Genomic DNA, 18,897 nt, shown 5'->3' on the forward strand with positions numbered 1-18,897 from the left:
GCAAGAAAATCTCTCTTTTGATCTTATTGTCTTTGGCGATAAACCCTAGAAGTTTCCAATCCCTTAGTTTCTTTACAAATCTTTGGTTGTGCGAGTTTTGGCTCACACATCTGTTATGAAAGTATCCAAGTTTATGATAATATATTGAGATATGATCAAAGTTCGTTTTGTGCTCTTCAACAATTCTTAGATACCATAAAAAATAAAAAATAAACTGAGACTAGCACACATGAATTTTATTTTACACGATACGAATTCTTAAGAAAACTACAGAAAAAGCGGAATTATTCAACTAATCGGCAAGTTACCAATATGAGTCACATAACAATAATGATAACTCAATGCCAAAAGACCCAACCAAAGCATCTAACACAAACTCCAGTACCAGATAGGTTTGATATAGTTGGTCTCTGACTTATTTGATTCAGAAGAAAAGCAAAAACCCAATCTATAAGTAGAAAGGAAAAAAAAAAAGTTTGGCTAAAGCCCTATAGCCTTTTATCCTTCCACGGATGCTGAAAGGAGATAAATAAAGCCCCTAAATTTTGAACTTCTCTTCTGTCTCCTCGGCTACAAAAATAGAAGTGTGCTGCTCTCTTCTTGAAGATATCAAACGACTCTCAGTCTGATATCCTAAATTCCACTCCTAAAACGTCTTTCACCATCTCATATGTCACAAATGCAATGGCAATCGATGGTACAACCTGTAGAAACACGAAAACAAAAACAAACCCTTGAGGAAAAATGTTTATTGTGTAAGAAAAGAAAAGAAAAAAGGGTTTTGTTATTTTGAAACAAACCTTGACTGAGTTGGGAACTAAACCCTTGTACAATGCTCCAAAGCCTTCATGACGAACTGTTTTTCTAAATGCATCAATCATACCGCTGTATTCAAGCGCGGCCTTGTTTCTCCCATCGCCTGTGACAACAGAGGAAGCATCTTTCCACCCAACCATTTGCATTCTCCTACGAATCACATCGAGTGGATAAGCAATTGTTTGACCAACTGTTCCAGCTATAGCACCACAAGAGAGTCTTGTTATAATGGTCAGATCATTGTTTTCTACAAGTCCGAACGGATTGTCTTTGACTAGCCAGTCTTTCAGGGACTCATAGACAGCAAAGTTCAAGCCCACATATGGAACCTGCATTTTGTCAAAAGGGTCTCATGAAATGGCAAATTTGTAGTGTTAAGTTCGATCCAGGAAAACAAAATGAGACTTACAACTCCAATCACTGATGGAAGCCAACCACGGTACAAGGCCCGGAAACCTTCCTCTCGCAGGACAGTTGACAAAGCATGTGCAATTCCTCTATATTGATAAGGAGAGTTTGCGGTCTGTGCACATATTCAAGTTTGCATAGTTAACACGATGACCAAATAGTAAACGGCTCCAGCAATTACAAAGTTGAGGTATAAAAAGTTACCTGAACAGTTAGCCTTCCACGAACCATATCCATCGGGTACGTTGCAGACATGGCTATTATTCCAGCAGTTGCACCAGCTCCAAGGCGTAAAAGAGGAGTGAGTTGAGCATTTTCTGCAGAAATGGCATAAACCCATGTACCATAATATTTATGAACAGACAACTGTTGTACCATCGATGTGAAAAAAATTGTGATATGAGTTCAACATAGCTCCAAAGGCTTCAATTAGCAACTTATATTTAAGACTAAAGTGATATGTAATATCACAGATTCTTCACCGGGGAATAATAAAAATCTTCTGCCGAAATTAGTTTACCGTTTTTTGTCCGCCGGCGATACAGGTACAGTAGGCCCCTACAAGAGAGAGAGAGAGAGTGAGCATAGATTAGACAAAAATTAAATCATGTATTGAGTATTTTGAAAACTCAAGAGAACAGAGTCTAAATAGGTTTAGAGGTCTAACTCTGAAGCTTGCTCGTAGCTGAAAAACTTCACAGCCGAATTTGGAACAATACGAGCACAATTGGTGCCATTTCCTTTGAACAGTCCACGAAGGCCCTCGGTTCTCCAAATATACTTCAACCCTTGAACTGTACCACTGTACTTTATGTTATGCGGATTTTGGACCTGCATATTGACAATGACCAGGTTAAGCTTCCGATTATTTATATATTCCAAAACAAAAAGGCATCAACGAAGAACAAAACCTGGAGTAATATCTTCATCCTTTCCAGAGGTGCAACTGCAGTTCGTGACCTAATAAAAACAGGCATCTCTGTTCAGATATTAACGGGAAAAGAAAAACAAAGAGTGAAAGATAACGCAAAGAGTGAAAGATAAAGTTACTAACTGCTCTCTTTTTTATATGTCAATCACAGGACTCGACCAAATAAAGTAAAGATGGACATTTCTGCTCTTGTACCTTTATAAATCATGCTAATCCTTTAGACATAAACCCGTATCTATAAGCAACGATTTCAATCTCAAGGAGAGGAAGAAAAAAAAAAGTGACTGATCTACTATAGATAGTCAGCAACCAGATCAACATCAATAAAGTTCCGATTTTTCATGGAAACCTACGACAAAACAAACAATAACACTGACAGTAAAAAGAGGACAGAATCAATGAGTTCTCAATCGTTCTCGAACAAATTAGAAGAACCCATGTATAATCCTAGTCAACATTTCACGAGATCTTTCATTTTCTCAACTTCCCTCTAATGAATCGATATAAAAGTAGGGAAAAGGAGATAAACGACTCACACTCCACCAGCGACGCCACCGGCAAAGAGAGACTTGCAGACGCTAAGGATAGCATAACTCGGAGCTTTGACTCCTTCTCTCGCTAGCTTCGCTTCCTCCGCCAGATTAACGATCGTCGAAACTGCAGCCGATTCGGTCCTTTTCACATCCTCTGATGCCATCGAGAAATCACCACCAACAGATAAATCGCAATCACACCAAATACGATTACGATCCCTCCTAAGATCTCTTCACAAGTTATGCCACTCCTCGATCTCTCCAGCAACGATCGAAACCCTAACAGAAATTTCCGTTTAAGTTAATCGAAAAGAGAGATCAAATCTACCCTCTTTCTCTCTGTTTCGGCGGCGATGATAAAAGCCAAAAGACACAACCTACTACTGATTAAGCCTCTGGCCTGACGACGCCGTTTTAATGGCAACCTTTTGTTACGGAAATTTACAAACCAAATCCTAGACTAACCCATGTTTTGTAAAATAGCCCTTCTACTTTGAAAAGCACAAAACTTTACTTCTAATTATTCAAAAATTCGAATTTCATGTTTGTATGTTATTCGGTTGAAAATTTGAGTAACATAATTGTAAGAGTGTATAATTTTTAACAGGAACAGGTTTGAATATGTCTTTTCGACTAAAAGTTTGAAAAGTATAAGCAGTGCTGTTATATACATACTCAAATTTTATTAAATTAAGGGGTTTGATCAGATAAAGAATTGTTTGTCTTCTTGCGTAGTTTAAGGAGATTATACGCAGAATATGGTTAGTTCAAGGATCTTTTTGCAAAAATTTCCTTATGTTGTGGTACCAAGTGTTATCCTACGCACATTACTAAGCGCGTAAGATATACTCTCCTCATCTATGTACGCCACGTAAGATGGTGTAACTGGTTTAGTGCTTGATCTGCTTCCATGCTGATCTGTTTGGTTACTAAAGGATGTAAGTTTCAAACCACATAAATTTCTGGGCTCTATAAAAGCCGAAATTAATTTCTTATAATTTTAAATACTTTTACAATACATACTCCACATACAGTTTCAGTTTCATTCTGTAATGAAAAAGTTATAGTATTTATTTACCTTTTTTAAAACTAATGTTGGGCTTAATATGGAAAGAATGACAAAAGATGAATTATATCTATAATTATTTTTCCAACGTTTTCTCCTTTTAGATATAGCAAATAGAATCTAAGTTTTCCCAAGATGATATCATGTATCAATTGATAAAATTACAACTGTCATTAAATCTTTTTTCTCGGCGTTTCGGAATTGGAGGGGCCATATCCAAAAATGGAAACATCACCCTAACACATAAAAAAGTTACACAACGAGTTTTTTTATGTTTAGTTACATTAGTTATAGAAGAAAATTATATACACAGATGTGTGTACAGTATAAAAGTGGATGATGTAGGACCACAATTGATAAGAATCAAATACCGAAAGCCTTATGGCTAGTTATTATTCTATGTGATAAGTCTTTAGATCACACATCAAAAAAGGTCAACAGCTAATACCCACTACTTGAACTGTCCAGTTATTAACATGTAATAATCATTTGTTTGGATATCTTCTGCTCTTTTAAAGCCCATATAGTGGAGCCTGTTATGGACCCCGAAAGATAGGGCCGTTAAAAGGGGAAGAACTCCGGGCCGGTATTAGGCCGAAACAGCTCGTATTTTAGAGAATTTCTGTCCACTAATTATTTTTTCTTATCAATTGATTGCTAGTCATTAGTCAACGTTAAGTATATCAAATTGCAAATTAATATCGACGGATTCGACTTGTTGATGCATATAAGTATATATATATATATATATATATACATGGCAAGTGGACTTTGATCTTAATGATCGTACAGGAGATGACTTTACAGCTGTAGCTTTTGTCACGACAAAAATAGTCAGAAGGCGACCTACACTATGCGATATCATTTTTATTATACACAAATATTCACATTTGATAGAAATTGAAGTACTACTTAAACGTTTACGGTTATCCGAAGCCCGAAGGTACTGAAACCCTGTTTCTTTTTACTAGTATTAATTTAACTGAGAAAATTTGTGAACTTTTAAATAAATAAAACTTATAAAAAATAAAAAAAAAAGTAAAAGCTTTGAGGGCACGTCTTGTAACATAGAAGCATTAACTTTGGACATAGAATTTATTTTGTTAATATATATAATAATTTACTCACTACTATAACTTCATTAGACTAGCTAGTTTTTTTTCGTACAAAGACACTCGCAAAAGGACATGAAGCTTTGTGCATTTAAAAAAAAACTATGTGAAGATTTTGTTTTGTTTTTAATTATTTTTGTCAAAACGACCCAGATATTAGTATGTTTGATCATGAATAATGAAAACCGGTAACTTTGTTAATAATATTTTTGACCCACTACGTAATTGGGCATTCTTTGTAGTTCACTTTTTTGGAAAATTATGTATTTATTTACTTGTCGGTAAAAAGTCATACTCATCTAGAATTTGGATTTCCCTTTAAACAAAAAAACGAAATTTATGAATTGGTTGGTCGTCTCCTTATCCCTTGGGTCAACGTGACCCGGTCCGCTCAACGTTAATTCTGATTCTACTTTCACGCGCTTTTTTACCTACGCGCTCAGAGTCCATCATCTTGAAAAGGATAATCAAAATCAAAACTATCAAAGTTTGATTTTTGCTTCATCGTTTCATTTCTCATCTTCCCCTCCTTTATATTTTCAAATCTTATCATCAATATATTTTTGTTGTCTTTAGATTCCCGGGAAAGAGAAGGAAAATGCGAGAAAAGTTGGCATTTAATTTTTAAGTATATTTTTCTTTAAAACCTTACAGCTCAAGTTTGGTAGTAAGTAAGCAGACATTTAATCCCAAGAAACGATTAAATCTTTTATACTACTTCGAGAAAGAAGAGTCTTTTGACTTTAATTTCTTCTGAATTTTGCAAAAACCTCTTTGAAGAAATTGGTTGCTTTTAAAGTGATTAAGGCATGGTTTAATTGATTATCGTTGTCATTTATTTCAACCGAAGATCATCAAATCCGTCTCTACTCACCTAACTCAGCGACGGCCATTCTTCGAGGTTCGTTTGATTATTAACCTTATAACCTGTTGAAATTCTTCGTTTTGGGTACTGAGAAATCCTCGAGGAATCGATTTTGCTTTCTCTGTGATTATGCCCATGAACTCAACTCTGTGATTGAAATTTTCATTTTTTTTTCAGTCGTCTGATAGCTTTGTTGTTATACACGAGATATGTTGTTTCGATGCTAATATATCGATCGGAGAAACATGTTGCTGGATCCGAATTTGATTTGAAATCGAGGAATTTATTTAAATTGCAGTTGAAAACAAGCAAAACCCTAGAAGCAGTCTTGTTGGATTTGATCATAGAAGCTGATGAGGTCAAGAGGTGATGCATACGAAGCAGATGGTAGATCAGATACTGGCTCTTCAAGAAGCGAAGAAGAAACAGGCCTCAAGGAGAAACATTCGCGACATGGGTCTCAAAGATCTGGGAAAAACGAGCTTGGAGAGCCAAATTACGGATCAGATTCCTCGTCTAGGAACCCAATTGAGTATACAGAACAAGAACGAGCTGAGCTTCTAAGAAGGTTAGATTCAATCAAAGATCATCTCCTTCGTGGTAATGCGGTTGATAAACCAAAAGAAACAGCTCCGAATCAGCCATTCCTCAGACCAGTCCATCTCCATGGTCCTCCTAATCCTGGACCTTCTTATTACCATCCATATCCAGAGCCTTTTCCTTACCCTGGAATGCATCCTCAAGGCTATCATCATCAAGATCCTTATGGATTCAATAACCATAGAAGACCACCTCCGGTTCCAAATCCAAGCTGGTATCCTCCTGGTCACTACCCTAATCAGATGGCTCGTCCATATCCTCCTGGAGGAGGGCAATACGTTGAAATTGGTTCTGATATAGTTGAGCCACATTCATACTTTCCAGCTACACCGAGTAGGTACAGTGATATGCCTCCGTACAGCCCTGTTTCCTCTCACCATCGTGGCGAGAAACTCACATCACCCTACAGTCCACCTGTTCACAACTATAATAACAGTTTGATGAGCTCTCCAGGTCCTCGAGGTGGGTTTGCGAGGTGGCCAAGTGATATTGATTCTGAAATGGGCGGTGGGGCTTTTGCTCGTGGGTATGTTAAGAAAGCTGTTTCGGATAGTGATGCTCGTCGTTGCCATCCTCTTGCTGGTGGTGCTCCTTTTATCGCTTGTCATAGTTGCTTCGAGCTGCTTTACTTGCCTAAGAAGAAGCTTTTGGCTCAGGAAAGGCAACATAAGCTTCAATGTGGTGCTTGCTCTCAAGTTATTAGTTTCACAATCGTCGACAAGAAACTCGTTTTCTCCTCTGGTAATGAGGAAACAGACAACACGGTCTCTCTAGAGGCTGAAGATAGAAGCGCGACAAACAACACAGTGAACAACTCAGGTAGCGATTTTCCGCGAAAGGATGAAGAAGAACCAATACAGGAATCAAACCGGGATACTACGCAAAGCATTAAGTCTGAATCTCAACACTCAGATGATGAAGAAAGATGGAGCATTTCTAGCGAACAACAACAAAAAGAGGTCAAATCTGTTCGTCGACGAGTTAAAGGCTCGAAAGCTCCTCCAGCACCGGCTGCTCCCGAGAGTGCCAGTCTTCTTGAACTTTTTGAATATTCCAATGTAAACCGAGCTGCACTCGCGTACGGAATGGCAGAGTTGGGTTATATCAAGCAAGAGTCTTTCATGAAACAGGACTCGCTAAAGCCGGAATCAGTAGTAGCTACAGAGACAGAGGTTTCATACAACGGATACTCCAACACCGAGATCTCTGAAGATTCAAGGTACTCAAACGGAAGAGATGACAACAACAGACCAAGAAGCGGAAAAGGTCGCGAGTCTGGTTCCACGGAGATCACAACGAGATCCTCTACTGATCGAAACGAAGATCAGTCATTTGAAGTTTGGGTAAATGGACATCTTATACCGGAAGATCTAGTAAGCAGTGCTGAGAAATTAGCTGGACCAATCCAAGCTGGAAAGTACTGGTAAAGCCATGAACTTCAACCTTCACTCTCAAAAAAAATCCATTGTCAGTTTCTGATATATGTATCTGATTTTCAGGTATGACTACCGAGCTGGGTTCTGGGGCGTAATGGGCAAACCGTGTCTCGGTATAATACCTGTAAGCCCCTTCACATATTCTTCTCTCAGTTTGATTATTTGAAAACAGTACATCTAGTTGATGAAAAAAAGCTAGATGACTTACTTTTTGTTGTTGTTGTTGTTGTTGTTGCAGCCATTTATTGAAGAGTTTAGCCATCCAATGCCTGATAGCTGCGCTGCAGGAAACACAGAAGTGTATGTGAATGGAAGAGAGCTTCACAAGAGAGATTTCGAGTTACTCGTGGGTCGTGGTCTTCCTCGAGACAAGAACCGTTCTTACATCGTTGACATATCGGGAAGAATCCTCGATGGAGATTCAGGGGAAGAACTTAAGAGCCTTGGCAAATTAGCCCCAACGTAAGCAAATGACACAGACACATACAGTCTTTTAGTTTTTAGATTTTGATATCAAAACACAGTTAGGTTCTGAGTTTTTTTTTTTTTTTTTTTTTTTTTTTTTTTTTTTTAAATGTTTGAAAACGGGAAACAGGATTGAAAAGGTGAAGCATGGATTTGGTATGAGAGTTCCAAGATCATTAGCTTCATGAAAGTTCCCACCACATGTCACAAGACACAATCAAACGATTGTGCCTCTGGTTTCATATCTTCATATTATTTATTTGTTTTTAAAAATGTAAAGTGTGCTTTTTAATTTTCTACTCATAACATGGGTTATAATTTATTTATTTTCCTCACATGGGTTAGATTTTGATTGAAGATTCTTTTTTTTTTTTCTTCTTTTAATTTATTTTTCGGGAAATCTTTTATTTTTTTCGTGGTCTTGCTATTGAGGACCTTGGGGTGTTATGATTGTATACGAATCGGGTTATGTTCGGTATAAGGTTTTCAATATTTCTTCTTCCTTTTTATTTTCTATTCCAATCAGATCAAACCGGTTATTATAGAGAGTTAAAATAATTTTGATAACTACTGGGAGAAAGAATCTGTGATATCATCAGCAAACTTCTTAAGTTGCTTTTTAGAACTAGATTAGGAGTTATCTCTAATTATTTACACACATCCATATTCCATATAAACTATAATCCTTATCCTAATAGGATTCCCCTCATAGTCATAGATTACTATTAACTAGCTCGCGATTATAAGTAAAACTCATGCCCATGTCTCAATTCTGTCTAATTGGAAACCTATATATATACAGTAAAACCTCAATAAAGTAATAATATTAAGACTATAATATTTTATTAATTTATCGTGATATTAATTTATTGTGATATTAATATAGAGAACATTTGTTTTCCACATATAATTTTTAAAATTTTTATTTGGAATAGTGTTATATTTCAAAATTTTAACAAATCTCATAATATATATTATGATTAACAATCATAACTATCACAATAAAATAGTTTTTAACATCATATTGAATCACCCATGTAAATATATATATGTTTTATAAGTTTAAAATTTATAAAAAACCATGGCTACTATCACTATTATTGATGATAAAATTAAAGATAATAGTATAACACATTTCAAAACATTTACATGTAAGAAAATCAATTATCACATCAAAAAAATCGTCATAAATTTTAAATGTATATAGTAAAACAGCAATAAAAGTTAATGATATAATAATTAGAGAGATGAGAACCAATAAGATCTCAACTTTAAATAAAAACAAAGACATTAGTCGTATTTTAGAATATTATATTTACACAAATTTTTATAATTATTAATTTATGTTTTTGTTGAGACTATATATTTACAGAAAAGTTTTTAAAAAAATTATTATCTTATCAAATTTGATGAATTTTTACATTAACTCGACTTAGAACCAGCAAAATTTATTAATTTATAATGATTATTAGTTTATCGAGTATTAATTTATAGAGGTTCTACTGTATACGAAATAAAATCTATGGTTGTGAAAAGGAAAGGAAAAAAAAAGCGTGAGATTAGGATTCGAACCCAGCTTCTGTAACGATAAAGCTACGTAGACCACTACACTAAAGTATCTTTATGCAACTTTGCGCCAAAACCTTTTATTATATTTGTTGCCTAAATCCATTGGTTTTATAGGCTATAGCCTAGAGCCGGCCCATAAGAGCATGTTCAATTCTGAACCTCCCAATGAGGTTCTAATCAATTTTTTCTAAATATTTTTTTGTAAGCTGGAAAGTTAAGAACTTCTCCATGTTTTATGTTTCCAACCCTGAACTCGTAATGGGGGTTCAAACCATTTATACAAACAGAAACTTTCTTCAGAGGCATTTGATCGAACACATGGGAGGCAGGCAACCGCAATCGACCTCAATTTCACGATCTGAAACCCTAATCGACGGATCGGTACCAGATCGAGGTAGGTAGATGCTACTACGGAGATCAGCGTCGGCTCTAGCAACATCATGCCGTTCTACCAGGGCAAAAAGAACACGACGGAGATCGGAACTCAACTCGCAGGACAGAGTTTGGTAGTGCTTACCGGCGGCTGGAATCTGGACGAGGTCTTGAAGTCGGAGATCTATAGGCTCGACGCAAAGCTGACACTTAGGAATAAATGGAAGAGACGATGCAGAAGAAGGAAATTTGGTCCGATGTCGTCGAGGAAAGAGACGATCCAAAAAGGTTTTCTCTAAAAAAAAAATTTCTTTAACCAATCCGATGATGCCACGTGGCTCTTGAACCTCTCCAAAAATGGGTTCTGTAAACTCTTATATTAGAACCTCTCCAAACGGGTTCAACACTTAAGTGGGCCTCTCTGATTAAATAAAATCCAAAAAATGTTATAAACCCCATGTTTGAACTCCTATAAACCTTGCGTTGGACATGATCTAAATCCATGTGTCTCAATATATCCCGTCTAATTGGAAACCCTAGCTCTTGTTACATTGGTAAAAAGAGAGATGGTTTGTTTTCAATTTTATTTTGTAAAGTTTATAAATTCCTTATTTCTTTTGGATTAGGATTTTGAAAAAAAGTTTCAGATATAAACGAAAGTCGTCTTCTGCTCCAGAAACAAAAAAAAAAAAAAAAAAGACTACGAAAAGAAAAGTTTTGGAGAGATATGGAGGATCAAAAGCAATTTAAGTGGGAGATAGATAACTTCTTGGAGAAGGAAACCACGGTATCATCACCAAACTTCTTAAGCGGCGACTGCGAATGGTAATTATTTACTGTACATATATATATATATATGTTTTGATTCTTGACTCATCCCGTAGATTCAATAAACAACTTATGTCGATATGATTAGATGTACAACTAAAAAAGGGTTTTTCAATTCTTCTCAGGTACGTTAGCGTATTTCCTAATGATGAGTCCAGAATGTATCTGCACGTCTGCCTTGGAAATCCTAATTCATTGCCACTTGGATGGAAAGTACGAGCTACTTTTTCATTCGTTGTGTTGAATCAATCACTCAAAGAGCTCTACAGATTAGATGGTAATTATAACTTATCTTCCATGTAGATAAAAATTTACTGATGATTTTTTTTTTTTTTTGTTTATAAAAAAAAAATATATGTTAAATAAAGCTTTCTGTGTTTTGCCTTGCAGAACCGCGCCGATTGTTCAGCGCTCAGGAAGTAGCATGGAGTTGTTATGTGCCTCTCGAGAAGCTTCATGAAAAAGGGGTTTTGGAGAAAAATAAACTCACCTTAAAAGTCCAAGTAGAAGTAGTTGAAGTTGTTGATGAAGAGAATGAGAAATTAGAATTCGATGGTCGTGTCCAAGTTCTTGCTTCTCAGGTATGATTACAGGGATGCTTTTTCTCGTTGTTGTTTTCTATTCACACTTTTCTAGGATTTGATCTCTAGTTAACGTAATTACATACTTCTCTTGTTAACAGGTGTATTCAGTGATCGAGCTTTTCATGAAGCACCCGGACATTGCAAGGAGTTTCAGACCAAGAAAGCATTTGGTGAAGACAGCATGCATGAACGACCTCCTCAGTTTCATCGAGATACTGAACAAGCCTCCATATAGCTTATCCCAGACTGAGCTAAACAACATTCTCAGGGATTTGATCGAGCTAGCAGAAGCAGGCATCACGCTAGACTGGATAAAGAAAAAGCATGATGAGATCCAAGAACGTGAGATCCAAGAACGTGAGTCCAACAAGATTATGATAGCTGAACTGAATAAGGGGACTAAGGCTATTACTCGTGATGCTAGAGACTGGCTTAAGGGTGTTGTTCACTCTTGGAAAGTAAGAGTGGGGGATTTGCTGATGTTTGCAAGGAAAAATAAAACTAAACACAGTTTCCTTAGTGCAGAGTTTGATGGATTATCGAAGCCATTATTATAAAGAATGATCTCTGCAGGTGCTACTTTGCTAATTTAAATAATATTTTTTTTTCATTTAATTTATAAGGAATCAACAAATCACTGTCCCATAATGAAATTTCTAAATATTTTTGTTTTAAACGGGCCTCGAGGTCCGTTCGTTTTTTTTTTTTAATATATTTCTTCCAAAAATAGAGAAACAACAAAATACTAACTAGTGACTAGCCATGAGAAACACAAGGGAGAATAAACTGAGCTACTGTCCAAAAGTATCAAAAGGTTGAGATTGTTGTAAAGAAGGACAGTAGAGATTCAAACAAATATGAGATAAAAGGCGTGAGGTCCAAAAGCAATGCATGTGCTTCACATAAACAAATGAACAAATCTTTTACTTATTGCTAATTTAAAAAATAAAAATAAAAAATGAGAAACTGTAAGACAAGGAGACCATTCAGAATCTAAAAAATGTTTATACCTTCTCGAATCTCGTTTAACCATTAATTATTTTTATGGGCATTGGGCAGACAGTCATTTTATATAATCTTAATCCACAACAATAGAGAAGGAGTTTAAAAACACAAGGGCAAAATAGTTTTTGGTAAAACAAGGGCCAACTTTGCCAAATGATCAGTGCCAACAATCTATATACTAAATGAAATGCAAAACTTTATAAGTTCTTAGAACGTGATCAGAAAGATCCTTGAGCACATTAGTCACACCAAATAAATGAGACGAGAACTTAGAAATCCGAAAACACATCCATGCACTAATCGGAACCCTTCACCTGATGTATCAAAAAGAGCAGAAATGAGAGCCAACTTAATATTGAGTTATCAGGACCATACTTTATGTGAATTACACTATAATGTGTATAGACTATTCTGTGTGACGTGTAGTTGTGTATATGGTAAGAATATAAAATTAATTTTGCGAAACTAAAAGAAAACAAAAATAAAAATAAAAAAATAAGAGACAGGAGAAAATCATAATCACCTTCGTCTTGACCACAAAGATCATATACGGATATCATCTCAAACCTAATTATCTCTCGAGGCTAAGTATAAAATCATTCAATGCCTTCACCAACCAGCGAAACAAAACTTACTGTTTCTCTTCTTCTTCAATGGAACAGCAATTAACTTTGTTATTGCCCAATAGCCCAATAGGCGCGAGCAATGAGGAAACCCTAGACGCTTCTCTTCCTCCCACCTCTACTACTCAAACCCATCGAACCTTTCTTAAATTCTTCGTTTACTTTTCCCTAATCGGTTTCGCTTACTATTTCATCATCTCCGGTTTCGCCGTCTCTCCAATTCCCCCAAAATTGCCGGAATCTGCTCCCGGAAACGGTAATTCTTGTTTCGCAGTTTTCATTTTTCTTCAATTTCGAATTTTGGAGAGGATATGGGAATATTTATGGAGTCTTTGGGTTTCTTGGGTATTTCCTTTTTGGAATCTAAAAAAAACCTTCTAATTTTGCGTTATAGTGAATTTCGTGTTATAGTGAATTTCATGTTATAGTGAATTTAGTGTTGTAGTGTTGTGTTCACCATGTGTTTGATGAAATGTTTGTGTGAACAATTTTTTTGCCAGATTCATCAACAAAGTGTGATCTGTTCACTGGAGAGTGGATACCGGATCCATCAGGTCCTCTGTACACAAATCTCTCTTGCCATCACATTCAAGATTTTCAGAACTGCCTGAAGAATGGACGGCCAGATGTGAATTATCTCTTCTGGAGATGGAAACCTCGTGGCTGTGATCTCCCTAGGTTCACTCCATCTCAGTTTCTCGATACAGTGAGGAACAAATGGTGGGCTTTCATTGGCGATTCCATCGCTCGTAACCATGTCCAGTCTCTCATCTGCATCCTCTCGCAGGTCCGTCAAAAGATTTTGTATCAATGAAAGTTTCCATTTTTTATCAACCAAAGTTTCCTTGTACTGCAAGAAAACAGAGGACTTGGATTTAAAGGTTAGATTTTTCTTTGAATTCGGCGCAGGAAGAAGAAGTGGTGGAAATCTATCACGATAAGGAATTCAGATCCAAGATATGGAGATTCCCTTCTCACAACTTCACACTTTCAGTCGTTTGGTCTCCTTTCCTTGTCAAATCCGAAACATCTGACACTTCAGATATCCAGCTTTACCTCGACCAGCTCGACCACAAATGGACCGACCAATACTCCAATTTCGATTACGTTGTTATCTCCGGAGGCAAATGGTTCCTCAAAGCAACAATTTTCCATGAAAACAACACAATCATAGGCTGCCATTACTGCCAAGGTAGAAACAACCTAACCGATCTCGGCTACGATTACTCCTACCGCAAAACCCTAAACCTTCTCCGTGACTTTGTCCTAAACTCAAACCACAAACCGGTGGTTCTGTTCCGAACCACAACACCTGACCATTTCGAGAACGGAGAGTGGAACACTGGTGGGTACTGCAACAGAACGATGCCGTTTCAAGAAGACGAGGCCAAATTGAAAACCGTTGACGATGTGATGCGTGATGTCGAGCTTGATGTGTTTCAGAAGTTCGGGAAAGGTTTCGGTTTAGGTTCCAACTTGAGACTGTTAGACACGACTGCGATGTCTCTTCTCCGCCCAGACGGGCATCCAGGACCGTACCGGCATCCGAATCCTTTTGCTGGAGTTAAGGATAAGAGCTCTGTTCAGAATGATTGTCTGCATTGGTGCTTACCCGGTCCGATTGATTCATGGAATGATGTTATGGTGGAAACAATACTTAACCGGGAACGGTATATTTGAACCGGTAAATGTACCACGATGTTTGTTTGTAGTTAGTTCCGGTTTATAGCCATTCATTTTCCCCGCTTGTTTGTATTATATGCTACTTGTATATTTTAGATTTTTGTAATGGTCTTCAAATAATAAATCGTGTGAGATAGAATATGAATGTTCGTTCCAATGTTTATATTGTAAACTCCAGATGACCAAAAATTAGAGATAGTAACGTAGTGAATAAATATTCGTTTTATACGACGTCGTTGTTTCCTGTGGAAGGCCAATAATATAAAGATTTACAACTATTGGGCCTTTCTGGGGTCCAAAGGGCAAAGAAGACGATGCCGTTTTATGTTATAAGGCTAATGGAGAGTAATGAAAACAACGTGCCGTTCTACTACATTAGCCGACGCTGTCTTGCCGTTGTTAGATAGATAGTTAGTATGATCGTTCGTGGTCAGTCGTCACGAATGACATATGCCATACGACAATCATTCGGTGGTTTCAGAGCGCATCTTTTGGCAGATAGATGATAAATTGATAACCAACAAACAATGCATAATTCAATAATAGTTTTTATTCGGATTTTAATACTGACTATAGATTTGTTTGCCTCACTTGGTATCTTATAAATTATAACAACTGTATTATTTATGTAATTATTGTATAGCTCGGTCAAAAAAAAAAATTAAAATATTATATTGTTTATGTAAGAAATTAAAATAACATATCTGTTTAAAAGTTGTACTGATGCGACAGCTTTATAGACTTGGTTCTTTTGAGTTAGTGCTACCTATACAACATGAACATTTACGTGTTTTTACTTTTTTTAAAAAGATAGAAGAAGTAATTGTTAGATTCCAAATACTTATCACTCTTCTTTATGTGGTTATAATAAACTTGGCAAATACCGATGCTATTCACCATAAATTGTTGATGCACAATTGCACAAGTCGTATTGACAAAGAGGTAAATAAATATATAAAGTATCATCGTCCACAAATAATGATTTATAGGCTTTTGTGTTCATTATGGTTTGGACTTTGGCGGGACATATTCCATTAGTAAATCATTACAATAATTATGGGCTTTGAGATAATTCCCACTTTCACCTTTTTCACTCAAACAAATGCTAAAGTCTAATCTATCGCTGAATGATTATATACCTTTCTATCGTCGCCATGATGTCCCAAAATATTTTTAGAAGTCAATTTAAATTTTGTATAGAATAGACTGAACAAAAAAGAAAATAGTGACGGCCGTGAGTAATTTCCTTGTAAATTTTAGGATGTTTTTAAAAAAAGGCTGTGTAAAAAAAATAACGAGAGAAAAATAAAAACCATTATTTTGTGGAGAAAAATATAAAACAAAATCATTGCAGAAGCATTACGTTTGCATGTCATCACATTCGCACGTGCGCTCAGGACATTTCACACGCACAAGTTTTTTGACCCACAATCAAAAAAGGCTGGTCCTCACTGATTTTCAACAATTTCCCAACCCCCTCTTCAATAATTGAACAGATAATACTATATCATTATGATGCGTATAAAACCAATCCCATTTTTGATATCACTTACTAACAATGTTTTCACTTAAATTACGAAAAATTTCTAGAATCATGGGTGGAATATCTACATATATATTTTAAAATCACAATTTGTGAATTATCTTTTTTCCTTAAAATGATCTATTAGTTTAAATTAGATCATGGTCACAACAACGAACATTCTACAAACGCTAAATATAAAAAATAGAATAAAAAACTATTTTCCCGTGTTAATGTTACACACACACACGAACTCTCTATATAAAGCCATTACTCAATACCTCATAAATTACAAAAAAAAAAAGAAGAGAAAAGTTCAGCAATCAAAAACCTACTAAAAAGAAAAAAAAAAAGATATATTCTTGAAGCTTTGCATCAATGGAGGAACAAAAAGCGCCTCACGTTGCGATCATTCCAAGTCCGGGAATGGGTCACCTCATCCCACTCGTCCAGTTCGCTAAACGACTCGTCCACCGCCACGGCTTCACCGTAACATTTCTCGTCGTCGGCGAAGGTCCACCGTCAAAAGCTCAAAGAACTGTCCTCGAATCTCTCCCTTCTTCAATCTCCTCCGTCTTTCTCCCTCCCGCCGATCTCACCGATCTCCCTCAAACGACTCGCATCGAAACTCGGATTTCGCTCACCGTGAGTCGTTCGAACCCGGAGCTCCGACGAGTCTTCGACTCGTTCGCGGCGGAAGGTCGTTTGCCGACGGCCCTCTTCGTTGATCTATTCGGTACGGACGCTTTCGACGTCGCCGTCGAGTTCCACGTGTCGCCGTATATTTTCTACCCATCAACGGCCAACGTCTTGTCGTTTTTTCTCCACTTGCCTAAACTTGACGAAACGGTGTCGTGTGAGTTCACGGAATTAACCGAACCGGTTATGATCCCTGGATGTGTACCCGTTTCCGGGAAAGATTTGCTTGACCCGGCCCAAGACCGGAAAAACGACGCATACAAATGGCTTCTTCACAACACCAAGAGGTACAAAGAAGCAGAAGGGATTCTTGTGAATAGCTTCCTCGAGCTAGAGCCAAATGCTTTAAAGGCCTTGCAAGAACCGGGTCTTGATAAACCACCTGTTTATCCGGTTGGACCGTTGGTGAACATTGGCAAGCAAGAGAGTAACGGGGTGGAAGAGTCCGAATGTTTAAAATGGTTGGATAACCAACCGATCGGTTCGGTTTTGTATGTGTCATTCGGTAGTGGCGGTACACTCACATGTGAGCAGTTCAATGAGCTTGCTCTTGGTCTTGCGGACAGCGAGCAACGGTTTCTTTGGGTCATACGAACTCCAAGTGGGATCGCTAATGCTTCGTATTTCGATTCGCATAGCCAAAACGATCCATTAACCTTTCTACCACCCGGGTTCTTAGAGCATACCAAAGGTAGAGGTTTTGTGATCCCTTCATGGGCTCCACAAGCTCAAATCCTAGCACATCCATCCACTGGAGGGTTCTTGACTCATTGTGGATGGAATTCCACTCTAGAAAGTATCGTAAGTGGTGTTCCACTCATAGCATGGCCATTGTACGCTGAGCAGAAGATGAATGCGGTTTTGTTGACTGAAGATATCCATGTGGCGCTTAAGGTTCGTGCAAGGGAAGATGGGATAGTGGGAAAAGAAGAGGTTGCTAGAGTGGTGAAAGGATTGATGGAAGGTGAAGAAGGTAAAGGTGTGAGGAATAAGATGAAAGAAATGAAGGAAGGAGCTAGTAGGGCGTTGAAGGATGATGGGTCTTCTACAAAAGCACTTAATCTTGTGGTTTTGAAGTGGAAAGCCCACCAAAAAGAGTTAGAGCAAAATGGCAAGCACTGAATATTTATGTTTGATCTGTATTTAAAGAAATATGGTGGGAAATGTGCAATTGTGTCTGTGTATGAATGTTATACTTCTCTTTGTTGCTTTGGGTCAACTTCTATTTGTAAATAATCTTTTGTTTTTGAAATTGTTAACTAAGTGTTTAAAACTGTTTATTTGTGTGATAAGGTTAGTTCGAGTCAAATTGTTGATACTTCATATTTTAATTCGTAATTGACTTATATATTAGCTTTTTCATCATCCAGATTCTTAGAGCTGACTGAAGGCAGATGCTTTATGATCCTTTCTCAAACTCCATAAACCAAAGTTTTAGCACCATCCACATGATGGTTTAAATTTGTGATATCTTTATATAGATTCCATTGCAACTCTAAAAGGTATATTAAATGGTGTTTCACTCATATGACCAAAATTTGTTGTGCAAGCGGTTTTGTTAGTCGAAGTTATATGGTTTGTGCGTAGGATGGGAGGAGAGGAGAAGAGAAGAGAAGAGATACTTAAAGTGGCTAAGGTACTAATTAATGGAAAGTGAAAAAAAAAAATTATGAAGAATAATATGACAGAAATGAAAGAAGGAGCTGAATGATGATGGGTTTTTTACAAGGCACTTAGTCGTGTGGCGTTAAAGTGGAAAGCCTACCAAAGAGAGTTAGAG

At 36.9% G+C, this 18,897-nt stretch overlaps 5 protein-coding genes across 5 annotated transcripts; 4 read left to right on the plus strand and 1 right to left on the minus strand.

Annotated features, from left to right (window-relative positions):
- Positions 1-217: 217 nt before the first annotated feature.
- Positions 218-3,087, minus strand: LOC18015024 (mitochondrial adenine nucleotide transporter ADNT1). The gene is made up of 8 exons (XM_006396238.2): positions 2,692-3,087; positions 2,136-2,184; positions 1,892-2,055; positions 1,745-1,782; positions 1,429-1,541; positions 1,226-1,339; positions 801-1,145; positions 218-704 (listed from the first exon to the last, which is right to left on the minus strand). The coding sequence occupies exons 1-8, from the start codon at positions 2,850-2,852 to the stop codon at positions 621-623; spliced, it is 1,068 nt and encodes a 355-aa protein (XP_006396301.1). The 5' UTR covers positions 2,853-3,087; the 3' UTR covers positions 218-620.
- A 2,312-nt stretch (positions 3,088-5,399) lies between these two features.
- On the plus strand, positions 5,400-8,565 carry LOC18015167. Its single transcript, XM_006396239.2, has 5 exons — positions 5,400-5,767; positions 6,030-7,754; positions 7,831-7,891; positions 8,006-8,229; positions 8,363-8,565. The coding sequence occupies exons 2-5, from the start codon at positions 6,085-6,087 to the stop codon at positions 8,418-8,420; spliced, it is 2,013 nt and encodes a 670-aa protein (XP_006396302.1). The 5' UTR covers positions 5,400-5,767; positions 6,030-6,084; the 3' UTR covers positions 8,421-8,565.
- Positions 8,566-10,900: 2,335 nt separating this feature from the next.
- LOC18015168 (MATH domain and coiled-coil domain-containing protein At2g42460) lies at positions 10,901-12,142 on the plus strand. The gene is made up of 4 exons (XM_006396240.2): positions 10,901-10,998; positions 11,127-11,278; positions 11,392-11,582; positions 11,684-12,142. Exons 1-4 carry the CDS (start codon positions 10,901-10,903, stop codon positions 12,140-12,142), a joined length of 900 nt encoding a protein of 299 aa, XP_006396303.2.
- A 985-nt stretch (positions 12,143-13,127) lies between these two features.
- Positions 13,128-15,053, plus strand: LOC18015169 (protein trichome birefringence-like 26). The gene is made up of 3 exons (XM_006396241.2): positions 13,128-13,469; positions 13,714-14,000; positions 14,123-15,053. The coding sequence occupies exons 1-3, from the start codon at positions 13,244-13,246 to the stop codon at positions 14,891-14,893; spliced, it is 1,284 nt and encodes a 427-aa protein (XP_006396304.1). The 5' UTR covers positions 13,128-13,243; the 3' UTR covers positions 14,894-15,053.
- Positions 15,054-16,696: 1,643 nt separating this feature from the next.
- Positions 16,697-18,771, plus strand: LOC18014237 (UDP-glycosyltransferase 72B1). The gene is made up of 2 exons (XM_006396242.2): positions 16,697-18,228; positions 18,488-18,771. The coding sequence occupies exons 1-2, from the start codon at positions 16,797-16,799 to the stop codon at positions 18,493-18,495; spliced, it is 1,440 nt and encodes a 479-aa protein (XP_006396305.2). The 5' UTR covers positions 16,697-16,796; the 3' UTR covers positions 18,496-18,771.
- The last annotated feature ends 126 nt before the right edge of the window (positions 18,772-18,897 follow it).

The sequence above is a fragment of the Eutrema salsugineum genome, unplaced genomic scaffold (genome assembly GCF_000478725.1).
Source record: "Eutrema salsugineum unplaced genomic scaffold, Eutsalg1_0 scaffold_3, whole genome shotgun sequence".
NCBI lineage: Eukaryota > Viridiplantae > Streptophyta > Magnoliopsida > Brassicales > Brassicaceae > Eutrema > Eutrema salsugineum.